The 19,382-nt window shown below is 37.0% G+C and overlaps 1 protein-coding gene across 4 annotated transcripts in view; it reads left to right on the forward strand.

Annotated features, from left to right (window-relative positions):
• LUC7L2 (LUC7 like 2, pre-mRNA splicing factor) overlaps positions 1–19,382 on the forward strand; it is a 73,437-nt gene that overhangs the window by 38,241 nt on the left and 15,814 nt on the right. For all 4 annotated transcript variants that reach the window (XM_052638609.1, XM_052638611.1, XM_052638610.1 and 1 more), the window contains 3 exons: positions 11,723–11,821; positions 14,553–14,663; positions 17,452–17,595. In XM_052638609.1, coding sequence (XP_052494569.1) covers positions 11,723–11,821; positions 14,553–14,663; positions 17,452–17,595 — 354 coding nt within the window. The remainder of the gene's footprint in view (positions 1–11,722; positions 11,822–14,552; positions 14,664–17,451; positions 17,596–19,382) is intronic.

A 19,382-nucleotide genomic window follows, 5' to 3' on the forward strand; every position in this document is an offset into this window, starting at 1 on the left:
AGAATGTAAATTTCATAGTGAGAGCAGACACATTTCGTTCAGTTGCTGTATCTCTAGCATCTGGAATGGTGTCCTTCCCTTGTGTTAACATGAATAATCAATCACTTTGACTTTTCACTTTCATGCATTTGGGAAGGAAATGGCAACCCACTCCAGTGTTCTTGCCTGGAGAATCCCAGGGACAGGGGAGCCTGGTGGGCTGCCGTCTATGGGGTCGCACAGAGTCGGACACGACTGACGTGACTTAGCAGCAGCAGCAGCAGCAGAGGTAGGACATGGAACAAGTGTTTTTCAGAACAAGCTTTAAGTTTCAAAAATTAATGATTGTGGAAAAAAATGTTATCTTCTCATGGATAAGGAGTGTATCTTGATTTTGAATTATTTACCAAAACATGACAGCAGTGGTTTCCCATGCATATGTGAAAAAGTCTGTAGATGATTTAAATAAACTCACAACCTTTCCTCTGGAAAGGGTTTGTTTTGGGACACTTTAAACATTTTTAAGCAAGTGTTTTTTGTTTTTTGTTTTTTTAATTGGAGGTTAATTACTTTACAATATTGTATTGGTTTTGCCATACATCAACATGAATCTGCCGTGGATGTACATGTGTTCCTCATCCTGAACCCCCCTCCTACCTCCCTCCCCGTACCATCCCTCTGGTAAGCAAGTATTTTTAACATTAGGTTCCCAAGTGATCTAGTGGTTAGGATTTAGCATTCTCACTGCCATGGCCTGGATTCAGTCCCTGGTCAAGGAACTGAGATATCCCTTAAGCTGTGGTGGCATGGCTAAAATGGAAAAAAAAAAAAAAAGAAGGAAAGCAAAATAAAACACGTGCCTAGATTACTAGCTTGAAATTTTTCCCCCTAATTTCTGTGACCCCCAGTTTCTAGAGCTTCCCAATTTGTGAAACTGCCAGATAACCCAGGTTTTTAGCAGAGTTGGCTTTTGAGGTGTTCTTATATTATCAAAGTTGCTGTTTGTATTTTAGTCTCAGTTTCTTACAGAAAGTGCCTTACAGTAAAAATACATTTGATGCCTAGGAAATCAGAGGCACATTAAGAGCTTCCCAGTGAATAATTTGATCTTTAATGCCATGCTTCAAAAACCTAGTCCTTTTTATGGCTGACTAATAATATTCCATTGTATGTATGTAGCACAACTTCTTTATCCATTCATCTGCTGGTGAACATCTAGGTTGCTTCCATGTCCTAGGTATTGTAAATAGTGCAGTTCTGAACATTAGGGTACATGTTCTTTTTCATTTGTGGTTTTCTCAGGGTATGTGCCTAGTAGTGGGATTGCTGGGTCATATGATCGTTTTATTCATAGCTTTTTAAGGAAATTGCATACTATTCTCCATAGCGGCTGTATCAGTTTACATTCAGGAAATTCAGCCCTTAACATTCAGGGAGTTCAGCCCGGTACAGTGCGACAGGGCTAGAAATGGGGAATGGCCTGGGAGGCTCAGGAGGGAGGGGGAGGGGTCATAAGTGTACTTGTGTCTGATTCACACTGTTGTATGGCAGAAGCCAACACAGTATTGTAAAGCGGTTATCCTGCAATTAAAAAAAAGAAAAGCCCAGTCCTGGGGACTTCCTGGCAGTCCAGGTGGTAAGGAATTCGCCTTCAAATGCAGGGGGTGTCGGTTCAGTCCCTTGAGACCAAAAAATGAAAACATGAAACAGAAGCAATGGTGTAACAAATTCAAAAGACTTAAAAATGGTCCACATTAAAAAAAAAAAGAATAAAATTTGAAACCAAGTCCTGAATATAATTTGGAGTATTATTGACTTGGAATATGAATACTCTGAACTGTTCAGCTTCAGGTGGTTCTGTCCTTAGGAAATAACCCTTTTCTATTGTTCTGAATAATCTTGCGGTCATTCATTTCATGTTTTTAAAATAAGTTAATATACTTCAGGCTTGTGGAAGTAATCTTTTAAAAGGAGATCCTGAGACCATCTCTGGGTTTTGAAGTACATATATGTAAATATACGTGCATCTATTGTGCTGATGTCCAGTCTTTGTAGATCAAATGCAAATTAATTTTACTTTTCATTTTTATTCTGTGCTATTGAATCAGTTTGAGGGGAAAAAATCTTTTGAAACTTAAATTTCAACTATATGTAAAAGTAGAGTTGTATACTGAACTTCATATACCCATATACCAACTTCATAAGTATTTTACACACAACTACGTTATGTCATTTATAATTACTTAATGTCCTCTTCATCCTTTTGTTTTTTGAGGTAAATCTTAACATTTTGGACCTGTCATTTAGGATAACTCTTGAAACACTATAAAGTAGCAAAGACCAGTAACTTCCAAGCAAAGAAGAATGAGGTCTGGAAGTCATTGTTCAAGCAGAGTGTTTTTAATACCCTGGTACTTGGTCAGTATATTTCACTGTCACATTGGTTTTTGTTTGGGGGCGGGGCAGGGTGTTTTGTGGGATCTTAGTTCCCCAGGGATTGAACCTGGACCCTCCACAGTTAGAGTGTGGATCCTAACCCCTGAACTGCCAGGTAGTTCCCACACATTTGTTTCTCTGTACAGTGGCTCTCAATAAATGTTTATTATTTAAAAACTAGGAATCATCACTCAGTAGTCTCTTGAACTCTTTAGGTCTTTTTTAGACGTAGGAACAGTTTTATAAATTGCATTTTAACAAGTCTGAATTAGTGTGTTTTCTGAGGCTATTCATTGAGAAAGGTGGGATGAGTTATAAATGCATTGTTTGGAAGAATCAGACTGTGAACACAAAGCAGACATATAGTAATAAATAAAAACTTGAAACATTTTTATTGTACAGGTAATTAACTGCAGGCGTCAAGCAAAATCATGAAATGTCTTATCATTGAAAATGTTTTTTTTTAATGTGATGCATTCTACCTTGATGTGCTGGTGGCAAGGTCAAATGACTTAGTATAATCCTTCCTTATTTAAGGGTAGTTACAAAGGAAACTTTTAAAAACATTTGGTGTTTTACTCTGATTTATACTGACTAAAACATCTTGACTATATATTACCCTATAGACATTTTTGGTCTATAAAGTCAAAAAATATAAGCATATATGTTGATGTGTTTGTATAATGCAATTTGTAAAATATCCAAGTTTAGGTAGATTTTTGTGTGTTCCTACCCCTTTTGTATTTATTATTACAGTGTTTGGAACAATGAAGTTAGGCAGAGGAAGAAATAGAAAAGGACGAGCAAGAGTATCAGATTAATGAGGGGCTAGATGGAAAATGTAAAGAAAATTCACAGTAAAAATAAACAGAAAATTCTCCTTCAAGAAATTAATTTTTTTTTTTACATCTCTGGGAGTGTTGCTGATTGCTGAGATCAGCATTCATTCATTAATTCACTTAACAAATACATATTGAGGACCTGCTATGTGCCATATGCAAAAATGCTGGAGATAACAGAAGTATATAGGGGTTTCTCTTTCAGTGATGGGAGCTTACCTTCTAAGGTTCTTCCACAGCCAAGTGTGAAAAGAAATACTGTGATTTCAGGAATGTTGCAAGTCCTGTGACAAAAATGCATGGTTAGATCTGGGATGGTGGGCAAGGGGCTGCTCTGACAGGACGACTGGAGAAAACGTTTTGATGAGATGACATTTGAAGAGTTCTAAATGTGGGGAAAAGAAGCCAGTTATTCCTGAGAGGAAATAAATTTGGCATATATTGCCTCCACTCAAACACTTCTGGTGGTTCCCTATTATGTATTCATATATGGTCAAAAATCTGAAAATCTTTAGTTGGATTTGTCTCTTTCTTGAATAAATAAATCAGTCTGGTCCAAACATTGTTGTCACACTGCTTTCCTTGCCCAGCTTGTTCATTATTGCCTATCTGCCTTTCTATGCCTGGAATAACCCTTTCTCTACAAATTTAAATCCTGCCTAGGATACTACATGTGATTGCTCTCGACCCCAGGGGAGCACCTGCCCTCCATATTACTGAGTGGTCACTTTTTTATCTTGTTTATATATATCCTTTCTCTCCTTGATTAGATAGTCTTTGTGAGGCAAGGCCTTCTGTTTTAATTTTATCCCGTTATGTTTGCATATCTAAGATTAGAAATGGATAAGGTATTTCCTACTGTATTCATCAAAAAACATTCATTAAGAAATGGTAAACAAAGAGCTTTATTTTTCTTTATCTACTCAGGAAAAGGTGAACTTGGAGGAAGAACATTCAAGTGAGAATGGGCAGTTAACAAGTGGGGAAGTGGTGGAAAAGCAGGAGCTACTTGGTGCATTCCCAGTGGGCCCCATTCCTCTTCATTCACCACTCACGTTTGATTTGTTAGTTTTGAGTGCCAACATTGGAATTAGGAAAGAAAAGCCTTCTTAAAACAGTCGTGGCATAACTGAAACTCGTATGCAGGTTTTGTTATTTTAAGACTTTTTCCGTAGTTTATTCAGCTTTCTCTTGTTCTTAAGCTGGATCTTAAGGTGGGCACTGAACATGGATGGAAGAGCGAGATTTTATCAGTGTGAGGAGGAGGAAGAAAGTGAAGATGTAAAATGTGAAGATGTAAATGTCAAAGTATAGATGATTTGTGTTTTGGAAAATAGCATTGGCATTGGAACCATGCCTGGAATGGTTCAGATGCTAGACCAAGGGTTTGTATCTGCTGTCCGCTCTGCCCTGCTGCCATGGTTTTGTTTTACTTTTTCTTCAGTTGGTTTGTATTCCTTTTAGTACTTTGCCAGCATTGCTGTCCATTCTTAAACATTTGTTGCTGTCTGACAAGGATGTTTGTCCACCTAGTAGTGTGGTGTGAATGCTTCTGAAACAGGTTTTATAATGTCATATTTCTGTCCAAGTAGTCCAGCATTCTTCTCTGCCCCCAGAGAAAGTTCTGCGTGTGTTGATTCACATTCAGAATCTTCCACAGTGTAGTCAGTCTGTAAGTAAATCGTACTGCAGTCCTGAAGTTCCTGGAGAAAAGCGAAGTTCTGAGAGACGAGGTGAATTTCTCAGAGTTAAATGGAGAATGAGATATGGGATAATGAGAAAATGGGATGCTTTCTGAGTTCAGACCAGGTCAGTGCCTGGGCTGTCATATTTTATTTACTACTTCGGCAATATTGTCTTCAAGTATGAGGAAAAGCATAAAACATGAAATTTCCCCTTGTTCATCATACCCCTCTTCCCAGAACTAAACCCTGTTAACAATTTAATGTACATCTTCCACTCTCCTTTCTGTACATTTGCGAGTATGTGTGATGTGTGTTTTTTAACAAATAGCATCTTTGAATTTTTCTCACTTGTCTTGGAGAAGTTTCCATTATCAGTGGTCTCCTAAGTTACTTATCCAGTGACTCGTAATTGTTCTTGTTTTTGGTGTGCAGTATGGCAATGAAATGCTTGTATATACATCTTTATTTACATTTAATTCAACCATTATCCAAAAATCCAAACAAAATATTCAATCTCACAGCAGTGTCTCTTTAAAAATGGCTAAGTTGTGGGTTATGCAAACCTGATCTCTGTTGGAATTTCAAAAGAACAGTTAAAAAGCACTTAACACAATCAGCTTTGTTAAAAGTAAAACAAAATGTTGGGAGGTTGTAAGAGAATTCTGTTAAGATCAGGTATAGTTATTTGATCAAGACTTCATGGGAAAAGTGGATTTAGGATGGAAAGGGCAAAATGCAGATCTGAATTTATCCATTTTCCCAATAATCTAAGAATTTAAATGTGCATTAATTAAAACATCAAGAATAAGTTTGTGGAAAGAAATTATGAAGTAAATTACTTGTTAAATTTAAAATTTTTTAACTCTTCCTGTGGCTTTCATCGTAAATAGTTATTTTAGGTTAAAATAAATGACCAAACATTTTATTTTGTTCAGTTTGAAGCTCAACTATTTCAAAAGAGAAGCAGTAGCAACAGAAACTATCCGTGCACTTGGTGTTCAAAGTACTGTTGCACCATCAGTGATGGAGTCAGGTCCATGTTTAGTCACGGCGTGGTTCTACCGTGCTTGGCTCTGGTGGCTTTTTAATTACATTACTAGGGTCATGAAGAGCATTACTATACTTTCCCTTCACTCAGTTTTACAGTGGCAGGTAATTGTTGAGTTTATTTTGGCTTCTTAAATACTCATGTGCACAACATGACGCCAGTGTAAGTGCTTAGTAATGATGTTTAGACTGAAGAAAAAACATGGCTAGTATCCAGAATTGAAAATCTGCCTTGCTACACATATTGTCCTGATAGGTCCCTGAAGAAATAAGCACTGAGGCTATTGGGCTGGGGGTTGGGGGGGAATTTTCATCATAACTAGGCTCTTTGAGCTCCTACGGCTTTGACCCCCAAATCTACTTTGGTGAGCTAGACAAGACTAAAGCTGAAGATGCTTTTACCCCACCATAGTGAAAAGCCCAAGTAAGTCTTCCTCCTTGGAGGAGAGGAGTGCATAGGGAAAAACAGAGAAGAGTAGCTCAAAACAGTTAAGAAGAAAGGGAGCCTCCAAAAGAACAGAATCCAAGGAGAAGCTAAGAAGACCTTCCCTCTCCAGAGCTCAGACCAGTTTTGCCCTGGTCCAATTTTGCATCTTGACCACCCTTGCTTAAGAACAGGACCCTCTGTGCCAAATGTTCTTCTCTGCCCAGTTTTGTTCATTCAATAAAGGTTAAATATTTTAAGCATTTTGATGTACAGACCCAGGTGTGTAGTGGATAAAGTAGGAAAAAGTCTCTATCCTTGTGGAGCTCACATTTTCCCTTCCGTAAGTCCCCTACAAGGCATATATTCCCCCCAGCTCTACTCCTTTCACCCAGATTCCAACTTTGCTATAGTGATATAATGGGACCTTTTTTTAGTGTTCATTTTGTTCTTGATCGACATAGTTGCTTTTCTTTTGATTGGTTGTGTGGTGTGAATTTAAAGATAGAGGCAGGCGGGGAGCAGGGGGAGCCTGGAATTCCTGCCAAAGCATTGTATGGGTGGACAACGAGGTTTAGGTTAAGCTCAGTGAGGCAATTAACATGTTTTTGAAAACAGATTGGAATACAGTTATGCACAAGATAAAAATAAGGGAGATTGCTGAAGTAAAGGCAGTAGACAGCTGCTTTGACTATCTGCTGTATGCAGAGCTTTTTTAGATGTTACGGGGGATGATTGTCAACTAAAAATAGTAAAAGATAAGTTAGTACTGAAATAATTGGAATTAGCATAATAAAGCAGAAGAGGTGTTAGACCAGAAATCTCTAACCAGGTTTCCTGGTGAGTACCCTGAAGAAGTCAGTCTGTGTGCTTCAGTTCCGTTGTCTTTGGAATGAGAATAAAACTAGATCAGCTAGTGGTTCACAACACTTGCATTAAAAACTTCTGGGGGACTTTTACATTCAGTTTTTGGAGGTTAGGGCTTGGGCCTATTTTCAGAAGCTTCTGCTGATAATGTTTAAATCCAAGTTCAGATTCAGAACTGCTCCCAAGATCAAAGGCATTTCCAAAACTCTGACATCTTAACATTTGATGAAGTAAGCATAGCATGAACAACTATAGCTGTGGAAATATATGTAAATAGGATTGTTGGGATGAGTAATATTAAGATATTATTAAATCAACAGGCTAGTGTAACAGAGGGTAAGAACATTCTTTTGCCATTAACTTCTTTCATTCCTGTCTTACTTTCCTGCAATTTTTTTAAAAGAGTATTAAATATTTTTCTAATTTTTTTTTTTCTAATAAGCATTGCCTAATAAACAGCTTTGAATTTCCAGACATCTGTAGAAAGTTTCAGTTGCTGTTTTTTCTCACTGGAAAGCTCCTTAGTTTGTTAATCCATGGACTAATTAATGATTGACAGTAAGCTTTGGAGCCTGGAAAAATCTCAGCATCACAATGACACTTTAGTAGTCCCCAACCTTTGGATACCAGGGACTGGCTTCATGGAAGATAATTTTTCCACAGACTGAATGTGAAGGAGTGGTTTCAGAGTGATTCTTGTAAGGAGCAACCAAGATCCCTTGCATGTGCAGTTCACAGGCCGGTTCCCCCCCCTCCGCCCCCGTGAGAATCTGATGCCACCTCTGATCTGACAGGAGGTGAAGCTCGGGTGGTGATGCAAGCAATGGGGAGCAGCTGTAAACACAGAAGAAGCTTGACTCACTCGCCCACTGCTCACCTCCTGATGTGCGGCCTGGTTCTTAACAGGCCATGGACTAGTTCCAGCCTGGGGGTTGGGTTCCAGCCTGCTTTAAACCATTAGTGTGATGACTTTTATAATGGTGGTAAATAGTCCTTATTATTTCCCAAAGGATAACTTTGAGGACATTGTCTGTTTATATTTTCCCGTTCATTCCTTTATATAATTAAGAACCAAGGTAATACAGTTTTGAGAACTTTTATTTTTTAAGATAGTCATAAAATCTTGGAGTTGGAAGAAAGACTTAACAGTTACCTGAAGTTCGAATTCTTTATTGGGTACCCCAAAGAAGTAGTTGTCTAAACAGTATTTCAGTCTCTGTTACCTGGAAACTCAAGTAACTGCCAAGAAAGCTTGTCCATCTTTTGAAAACTCTAAGCATTAGAATGTATTAAGAGGACCAAAGTCTCTCTGGAGTCCCTTGGGGCCATAATACAATCTTTGTCTGATTCCATATTAAAAAGTTCTTCAGTTGACTTTTCACATCTTAATTCTCCAGTTTAGTTACATCTATTCTCTGGCTATTTTGTAAAGCTTTGTTTTGAGACACTAATTGATTCATATCACTTTTGAAATGTGTTAGCACACAGAATTTGTGTTTTGGAAGAGAGGGACTTGCTTTTGAGTGTTCTCACTTGCTCATATTATATCCTATAAATTACTATTTTATCACTTAAATTGATCTCAGTCATGCCACCCTGTAACCCTTACTCTTAACTAGCAAGTTTTTCAGTTTGTCTGATTTTTTGCTTATACTTGGTTATTTATAAATTTGATTTTTTGGTGTAACTGTGAAAGTGAAAATATTAGTCATTTAGTCGTGTCCGACTCTTTGTGACCCCATGGATTGTATGTAGCCCGCCAGGCTCCTCTCTGTCCATGAAATTCTCCAGGCAAGAATACTGGATTGGGTTGCTATTTCCTTCTCCAGGGTGTTTTCCTGACCCCAGGGGTCGAACCTGGGTCTTCTGCATTGCAGGCAGATTCTTTTACCATCTGAGCCACCAGGAAAGTCCTTTAGAACTTTGTACTTCTATCTTCATATTAAATTTAATCTGGTATATCAGTATTTTTGAATCTTAATCCAGTGAATTCACTATCCTTTTTAGCTTGGGATATTGCACAGAATTGTTGATCATATCCTTCTATATGTCCAGGTGGTTGCAAAAATGTTAAATAGGCAGAGTCATGATAATATATACAGAGGTTAGACCCAGACCTGTGTGCTATAGATAGGTTAGTCCTGTTCGTTGATACTAGAAACTTCCCTCTTGAGTAACACTTGTATATATTTTCTTAAAGATCTGCTTTCTAAATCTGTAAAACTGAAAGACTCTCTTCTTAGCTTTCCCTAAGGTTAGCCTGCTTCCTCTCACTTTATAGATCCAGTTGGAATGTAGCCTTATCAGAAAGGGCTTCTCTGACAATCTTATCCTAAGTAGCTTCCCCTAGTAATAGGAGTGTTGCTGTTTTGCTAGATCACTTAACATTGTTCAGAGATACAAATATGGTTTATTATTAGCTTCTCCTCTTCTAGAATGTAGCTCCGTGAGGTCAGAGACCTATAGCTTTGTCATTTAGTGCTATGTCCCTTGCACCTAACCTAGTGCTTGGCACAAGTTGGGTACTCAGTTGAAGGAATAATTTTACTGCCGCAATGTTTTTTTTTTGTAGTTTTACTTTATATATAGTTTGTGTAATAAATACAAAAGGAACATTTAGCTTTTTGAATTACCGTATTCCCATTTACCACCCTTATAGAGATTCTGTCACATTCCAGTGCTGGATAGCATAACTCCAACTGGAAAACCTGCTTTGCTCTGATCACCTTTCAGTTCAGTTCAGTCGCTCAGTTGTGTCCAACTCTTTGCGACCCCATGAATCGCAGCACGCCAGGCCTCCCTGTCCATTACCATCTCCCGGAGTTCACTCAGACTCATGTCCATCGAGTCAGTGATGCCATCCAGCCATCTCATCCTCGGTCGTCCCTTTCTCCTCCTGCCCCCAATCCCTCCCAGCATCAGAGTCTTTTCCAATGAGTCAACTCTTTGCATGAGGTGGCCAAAGTACTGGAGTTTCAGCTTCAGCATCATTCCCTCCAAAGAAATCCCAGGGCTGATCTCCTTTAGAATGGACTGGTTGGATCTCCTTGCAGTCCAGGGGACTCTCAAGAGTCTTCTCCAACACCACAGTTCAAAAGCATCAATTCTTCGGCGCTCAGCTTTCTTCACAGTCCAACTCTCACATCCATACATGACCACTGGAAAAACCATAGCCTTTGCCAGTGGACCTTTGTTGGCAAAGTAATGTCTCTGCTTTTCAATATGCTGTCTAGGTTGGTCATAACTTTCCTTCCAAGGAGTAAGCATCTTTTAATTTCAGGGCTACAGTCACCATCTGCAGTGATTTTGGAGCCCCCAAAAATAAAGTCTGACACTGTTTCCACTGTTTCCCCATCTATTTCCCATGAAGTAATGGGACCGGATGCCATGATCACCTTTAATCATATCTAATTATCTTCACAGCAAGCCCTTTTTTTTTTTAACCCAATATGCTTCTAAAAGAATTTCATGAAAGATCTTATCAGTTGCCCAGATACATGTAAAAATGAACAGATTTTTAGAAATTTTTGTCTCAGATATGAGGAAAGCTTCTAATTGGGTGAAAAAGTAAAAGTGTTAGCCCCCAGTCCTGTTGACTGGGGACTCTGTGCCCCGTGGACGGTGGCCCTCCAGGCTCCTCTGTCCATGGGGTTTTCTAGGCAAGAATACTGGAATGGGTAGCCATTCTCTTCTCAGGGGATCTTCCTGATCCAGGGATTGAACCTGGGTCTCCCATATTGCAGGCACATTCTTTACTGTCTGAGCCACCAGGAAAGGTAAATAATGTCGAATTGGAATTCCCATAGAAGGTTCCTGCTAGATTCCTTATTGAAATAAATACCTACTTGGTATAAATAAATACCAAGTAGGTATTTATTTTCCTGACATATGCTAATCATAGTGGGGCTAGATACTTACTCTTTGTCAAATTGTTATGAGTTCTAATAAATTACCTCTTTACTAGTTCACCTGGAGTCTTGTCTGGAATCCATATCAAGATTACCAGTCTGTTGTTTGAGGACTCCATCTTTATTTGAAAGTTAGAATGTCATTCATTGAGTATTGATTATAATTCAGCAGTTTGGTTTACACATTCTGCTGGTTTGATTTTAAATTTATCTTTTTTTGTGTTAAACAACCAAGTGAAATATGTCTTGAGATAGAAGTGAGAAGCTTTTTTCAGTTTCTGACAGGCTTTTCCTTTTCTATTTGCTCTTAAGTACAAAAGTAATCATGGTTTCCATCTGTTGGTAGATAGAATTCACGTGGGTTTTTTCTGGCACCAAGTTTTATAGTTGTCTGAAATTTTGCATGATTTGAAAATCCATAAATAAAGAAGCATCTGTATGACTTAGTAATTATTCTGAAGAGAACTGTGATTGTTAATAAATTTTTGAAAAAAGTGTTTTTTGTTTTAATAATATGTATCTTTTTTCCTCCTCCAGAGAATGGATCTTGGAGAATGTCTGAAAGTCCATGACCTGGCTTTAAGAGCAGATTATGAAATCGCATCCAAAGAACAAGATTTTTTCTTTGAACTTGATGTATGTCATTTTGTTTTAACAAGTTAGATTAACCTTTTGCAGTAAACTATTTTGAATATAGATTGATATTTCTTAATGGAAAAGCCTCTTAGCAAAATTATCTTTTTTTGTGATTAATAGGAAGGGTGGTTTAAGGGAAGTCCACAGAGAGTCAAACACACGACTGAGTGACTGACACACACAACACACACATGAAGGGTAGTACTAAATTTAGTAAGATTATGTACTTTCTTAACTAACAAATCATTTTGAAAAATATGAGATGAAACTGCATATTTTAAGAAAGTGTGTGAAAGTTGTATAATTCATATTGATTTGAAAATTAAGGATATTCTTCCCAATTAGGTATTTGTGATTAAGAAAATACCATTTTGAATGTAAACAACTAATTTCTAGTGTATATAAAACCCTTTAATGATTAACTGAATTTTTATATTCATACTTGTTTTTGTATCTATAAATATACATATAAGGAGAGGGAAGATATTAAGGACGGTGTTTTACTTTGGTTTTTTCTTAATGTGTAAGAGAAGAAATAACGAGAGGAAGTAGAAGATGCTATATAGGCATCTAAAAGGCTCGGCCTTGCTATGCAGACACGAGAGTAGTTGGGACTGGTTTTTAGTAGAAGACGCACTGATCAGCATTGCATCAAGCATAGTGATGGCCATAAACCTTGTGGTGTATTTCATCAGTGAGGCAATAGATGGTTTATTTGGTTTTGGAGAAAAGTAGTAAATAGCCACCCCCCACCCCCACCTCCACTTACTTCTCTGAACTTCCAAGAATTTTTGCTAATGGAAATGAAGTCATCTATGTAAACATAATTTTAATATGGGGCTGGAGCAGTTGGGGAAATGCCTTAAGTGAATTTGTTGTGATTTAACATACACTGGGCATAAAATACTGCAGAAATTCACCAACATCTAGATGTAAGGGTGTGGGGTTTTCAATCCTTTACTTCCACAAGTATGTTTGAAACTATTTCCCATATGCCACATAGTGTGTCGGTCACAATTTCCTTGCAGCTTTAATAAATGAAATGGAATATAAGTATAATTTTAATTTGTATTTTTATTATAAATAAGTTTGAAATTTTTTCATGTACTTAAGGTCTATTTATATATCCTTTTCAGTGAACTTTCAGTGTACATTTTGTGTGTGGCGGGGGGATGCTGTTTACTAATTTTGGATGTTAGTGTGTGTGTGTGTATGTTTGTTTGTTTTTTTGCCATGTGGCATGTGGGATCCTAGCTCCCCAACCAAGGATCAAACTCGCACCCTTTGTAGTGGAAGCAGGGAGTCTTAGCCATCAGACTACCAGGAAAGTCCCAGATGTTAGTATTTTTCTACTTGATTTGTACTAAATAGCACCTTACATATAATGAAAATTAGTCCCTTGTCTCAGATAATATGTTGTGGTTTTTTCTCTATTTCTTTTTTGGGAGTTGTGAGTTTTGCAAAGTATTTGTGTAGTTGTGTAGTTTATTAATGGTTAAAAATCTGTTAAATTAAGTCAAAAGGCCTTCCCTGTCCTGCTGTGATAAGAATTCTGTTTCATGATTTCTTCTGGTATTTTTATGGTTTTGTTTTATGTATTTGAATCTGCGATTAAATTTATCCTGTTACAAGGAACTGAGGTATAGATCTCACTTTCTACATAGCTGCTTAGTTGACTCAACACTATTGATTAGTTCCATCTTTTTTAAAAAATAAAATTTAAGTTAATTAGAGTTAAATAACTATTTCTTTCTCATCACAGATAAAAGGTTTTACATTTTCATGCAATTCATGGGTTAAATAACCATTTTTAGAATTTTATGTGTGTCTAATAAATTTATATTTTTAAACATTGGAGTTTTGAATTAGCTGTATTTCTGTACAGTAAGATATGTAAGTCTAAATTGGTTGGGTTGGGAATACATCTTTAAAGCTTAGTTTTATATGAACTGTAATTTATTTATAGACATACTAACATATGCCTGATAAACATCTATGTAAATACTTATGTAGATTTTTACAAAATTTAAACAATTGTTCTAATTGTAACATTTTCATTGTGGAAAATTTGAAAAATACAGAAAAACAGATTACTAAAAATTACCTGTATATTCAGAAATTGTTAATATCTAATGTATGCTCATCAATTTTTCTAAAGCTTTTTTATTTTACAAAATTGGGCTCTTACTGCGTATACCATTTTGTAACTTTATTTACAAATGAAGCATGAGCATTTTCTTAGGTCCTTATGTGTTATACTGACACCTCTTTTAAATGACTGAAGATTAAATTTTCTACATGTTGTCTGGATATTTCCCCATTTAACACTGTGAAGAACATCTTTGAATATTAATTTCTCCATATACCTCTGATTACGTTCTTAAAATGGATTTCTAGAAGTAAAAGTCACTAAGTCAGGGCATATTGTTAAGGCTTTTGATAAAGATTACCATATTGCCTTTTTATTGAGGCTGCACTGGTTTGTGATTCCTTCAGCAAAGTATGAGAGTGGCAGTTTCCTTACTGCCTTAAATTTGCTGGGAATTTTTATGTTTGTTCTTTGTAGATTTGATAGATGATGAAGTGGTTTTCAATTTGTAGTTGAACTCACTTTTATTTTTTTTTAATTCCCATAATAGCATTTAAAATAATAAAGTATAATTTTTGAGGAAAGATATTTATGGATACAGTTGATTTTTCTTACAGTAATTGTCTTAATTAAACTTTGTAGGCTATGGATCATCTGCAGTCATTCATTGCAGATTGTGATAGAAGAACAGAAGTGGCTAAGAAAAGATTAGCAGAAACCCAAGAAGAAATTAGTGCTGAAGTTGCAGCGAAGGTAAGATGTTCAATTATTTCATTAATACAAAGTAGTTTTACCTTACTATACTTTGAGGTATACTTTTTATAACTATTTTTTAATAATTATAGGAGATTGCAGAGACGTATGTAGAAATTTTACATACTCTTCCTCTAGTCCTCCCCTATGTTAACATCCTACATAATTAATAGTGGCAAAGCCATGAAGTTGATACTGGGCCAGTCCTTACATATTATTCACATTTCATTAGTTGTGCATGTGTGTGTAGCTGTGTGCAATTTCATCACATGTATAACAGATAACTACCACTGTAATTGAGTTACTTAACTGTAGCATCACCACAGTACTTCCTCATGTTACCCCTTTATAGCCACACTCATTCCTCTGTCTCTCTAGCCCCTGGCCACCACTAATCTATTTTCCATCTCTATAATTATGTTATTTCATTGAATATTCCATAAATGGCATCATGCAGGTTGTATCCTTTTGAGATTAGCTTTTTACAGTCAGTACAACTTCCTTCAGTTTCATACAAGTTGTGTGTATCAGTAGTTCATTCTTAGGCAAAAATGTTTTGTTGTGAACTTATGCAAAAACTAGAGAGAAAAGTACAGTGAATCCCAATGAATTTAAAGGCATCAGTCTTCTGCTGTTTCATTATTTGAAAAGCAAATTGTAGATGTCATATCATTTCACCTTTAAAACATAACCACAAAATTACATTCATAAAGGTAACACATTTTTAATATTATCCAATACCCAGAATGAGTTCATTTTCCTCCGTAGAGTTGGTGTGTTAAATCAGAGTTCAGAAGTCCACATATTGGCTCTTGCTGATTTGATGACTCACTGCTTTGTAATGTTGTGTACCATTCAGTGTAGTCTGACACATTTTATGGAAATGCAGAATGGAGACAAAGTTACCCAATAGAGTTTAGGTGACATCATTAAATGTAGTGCTCAGATATGTGTATACAAAGTGAAATGGATCCCTTGTCTGAGGAGAGGATTATGTATAACCAACTTTTTTATGGAAAGTTTTCTTAATATGGGGACTATAAAGATAGGTGTCCTAAAGTACAAGGGATTTCATATCTCATGGTAGAAAGAGATCCATAGCAGTTGGCTAGACCCCAGCTGTACTGGTTTATAAAGCTTTGTATTAGTTATCCATCACTACAAAAATGCTGACAGGTTACCTCCAAGCTTAAAACATTAAGAATTTATTTAGCTCATGAGTCTGTAATGAGTAACTTAGGCTGATATTGACTAGGCAGTGACTCCTCTAAGCTGGGCTCACTCATGTCTTCCAGTCAGCTGGAGGCCAGAAGTCTGGCCTGGACATATTCTCATGGTGGTAGCAGAGGTGCAGTAGTATCAAGCCCCATCGTACAAGCAGTTTTTAAGCATTCCCTTATGTCATATTTGCTACCATCCTGTTAACCAAAGCCAGTTAGTTACATGGCCAAGTTCAGAGTCAGCATATGGTGTTGTTCACATAGCAAAGGGCACAGGTGCAGGAGGGTGAAGAGCTTCGGTCACCAGTGCAGTCCTTCTGTGGCAGATACTTGAGGAAAATACCCTTTTGTTATAGTAGGACAGTAGTGGTGATACAGTTGGGAGGTTTTTTTGAGGGACACATATCTTGGATTGAGGGAAATTTAAGGAGTCAAGGTTATTGGCACACTACTTTGTTGGGACTGGATGTCAATATAAAATCAAAACCTTTTTTGCTAATTGGCCATATAGGCTGAATACTTATTTTGTAGCCAGAATAAAGACTGTCACGTGCCATTAAAACAATAGGAATGAACTAGATACCCATAATGGTGGTGATGAGGTGGTATATCAGAACCCAAGGAAAGAAATAATCCCAATGGAAAGGGATGGACAACGGGAGAAAGGGGCCATGCTGGTATACTGAATATTAGTAATATGCCACATGCGTATACAAGGCACATTTTCTCATTTCTCACAACCTTGAGAGATAGGTATTATCCCTACTTCTCAGATAAGGAAGTAGATTCAGGTGTGGTAATCTGGCCACAATTACATAGCTGTTAATTCGTTTGTCCAAAAACCAGATAGATATGTTGGACTCTAAAGCCATATCTTCACTTTAAAGAATATCCGCCAATTCATTTCTTTTACTCATATTTGAGCATAGTATCTTAGGCATTGGAAATACAGAAGTGGCATACAGAGTAATGTGATATAGATAAAAGTAATTGTCATAGAAGATACAGAAATGGCACAAAGGAGGGTATGATGCTCTCTGCTTAAGTGTCTTAAGTGAGGGTGAGGTGTGGCTGTTGATTGTTCACATAATAGACTGTTCAGTTGGACCTTACTGAAAGGACAGACGTGCATGAGGCAGGCAAAGGAGATAATGGACGACGTCCTAGCAAGAGAGAGCAGTACGTGGAAAGTCAGAGAGGAAGAAAACAACAGGGTGAGTTTGGGAAACATATAACAGATTTGTTGTGAAGTCAGAGAACAGAGATAGTTTGGAAAGGTACAGAGTGCCAGAATGTGGAAGAAAATGTATTTTATACTTGGAATACACTGCCAAAGCAGAGGTTAAAAAACAGTAGTTATATTGAGATCATATTGAGATCAGTTGTCTCCCTGAACTCACTAAAGTAAAGGGAGGCAGGCTCAAAATATTCTAATGTCCACCAATTCAGAAAGCATAAGTTATATTGCCTTAGATAGCTCAAACATCTTTTCTGAGCACTTACAAAATATTTTGAACTTTGGTACGTGCTGCTTTTTATTCATGATCTTGTTTTCTGTTTCTTTCTAGGCAGAACGTGTTCATGAGTTAAATGAAGAAATTGGTAAATTGTTGGCCAAAGTGGAGCAGCTAGGAGCTGAAGGAAATGTGGAGGAATCCCAGAAAGTAATGGATGAAGTGGAAAAAGCACGGGCAAAAAAAAGAGAAGCAGAGGTAGTTTATAGTTACAGTTTATAGACCCTTAGCATCTGTACTTCCAAAAGAACATATATTTAATCAGAAATTATTGAAAAGTTAAAGGAAATTGAAACCAGTTTAAAAGTAAATAGTTTGTGTCATGCCAGTGGGTTATATATCAAAACAAGTGGTTGTTTTGGAATTTAGAGTCATTGATCTGTTGAAATTTATAACTGGAATTGAAATTACCTAAACAACGTCTCTCACACACACAGACACACACATACAGTACTCATATCCATGGTCACTATGATACCCTACCCCCTTCTCCATCCTCATGCAACTATAGTATTCTCCCTTTTCTTCCTTCCTCATTACAGTCTGCTGGCACACTGGCAGCCTCCTCTCATTCTTCTTCCACAGCACAACTCAAAATCTGCTATCCTGCAGACAAAGTTCTATTTTTTTTTGCCCCTCCCCCCGATATTTTTTTAGAAAATCAAATGCCTTCAAATAAGATTGTACTCTCCCCTTTTGCCATAGTCTCCATTGTTCTTAACTGTATCACACTTGGGTTTAATTTGTTCTTTTTTCTAGCGTTTTGAGGCAGAAGCTTAGAGCATTGATTTAGTTTATTTTATTGATTTATTTTTCATTTTTTACTTTTACTGAAGTATAGTTGATTTACAGTGTTGTGTTAATTTCTTGGCTTCCCAGGTGGTGCTAGTGATAAAGAAACTGCCTGCCAATGCAGGTTAGACCTAAGAGACGCTGGTTTGATCCCTGGGTCGGGAAGATCCCCTGGAGGAGGGCATGGCACCCCACTCTAGTATTCTTGCCTGGAGAATCCCTTGGACAGAGGAGCCTGGCGGGCTTCCATCCATGGGGTTGCAGAGTCAGACAAGACTGAAGCAACTTAGCAGGCTCAGTAAAGTGACTCAGTTTTATTACATTTTTTTTCGCTTTCCATTATATTTTATGAATTATGAAGTATGCATATATTTCCTGTGCTATACAGTAGAACTTTGTTGTCCATCCATACTGTATATAGTAGTTTGTGTCTGCTATTCCCAAGCTTCCAGTCCTTCCCTCCTCCATCCCCCTTGGATCATTCTTCTAAGCACAGCAATAGCATCTCACAGATTTTCATATGTTGTGTTTTTATTTTCATTCATTTCTAAATATTTGCTAATATTGCTTATGATTTCTTTTCTGACCTGTGAGTTGTTAGTTTTTAATTTTCACTGATTTTAATTCTGTTGTGGTCAGAAAACATGTTATGATTTCAGTTCTCTTAAATATGTCAGTACTTGTTTTGTGACCCTGCCTATGGCCTGTCTTAGTGAATCTTCCATTTGCACTTGAATGATACTCTGCCTTGTTAAATGAAGTGTTCTGTAAATGTCCTTTGAGTCAAGATAGTTGATAGATTTTTTCAACTTACCTATATCCTGTTGGTTTTCCTGCCTACTTATTCTGCTATTAATATTTACTAAGAGGAGTGGTTGAAGTGTTATTGTGGATTTGTTTTGGATTTTTATGTCTTTTGATTAATTTAACCTTTTGTTTTGAAATGTCCTTCTCTCTCCCTATTAATTTCCCTTGTTTTGAAATCTCCTTTGTCTGATGTTAACAAAAGATTCTAGCTTTTTTTATAAGTTGGAGTTGTATACTATAAACTCTAGAGAAACCACTGGAGCAGAAAAAGAGGTATAACTAATAGCTGAAATAAAGTGGAATGCTAAAAAAGTACTTAATCCAAAAGAAAGGCAGGAGAAAAGGAAGAAACAACAGATTAGATATGTAGACAATAAATAGTGAGA

This window comes from Budorcas taxicolor, chromosome 4 (assembly GCF_023091745.1).
Source record: "Budorcas taxicolor isolate Tak-1 chromosome 4, Takin1.1, whole genome shotgun sequence".
Classification (NCBI taxonomy): Eukaryota; Metazoa; Chordata; class Mammalia; order Artiodactyla; family Bovidae; genus Budorcas; species Budorcas taxicolor.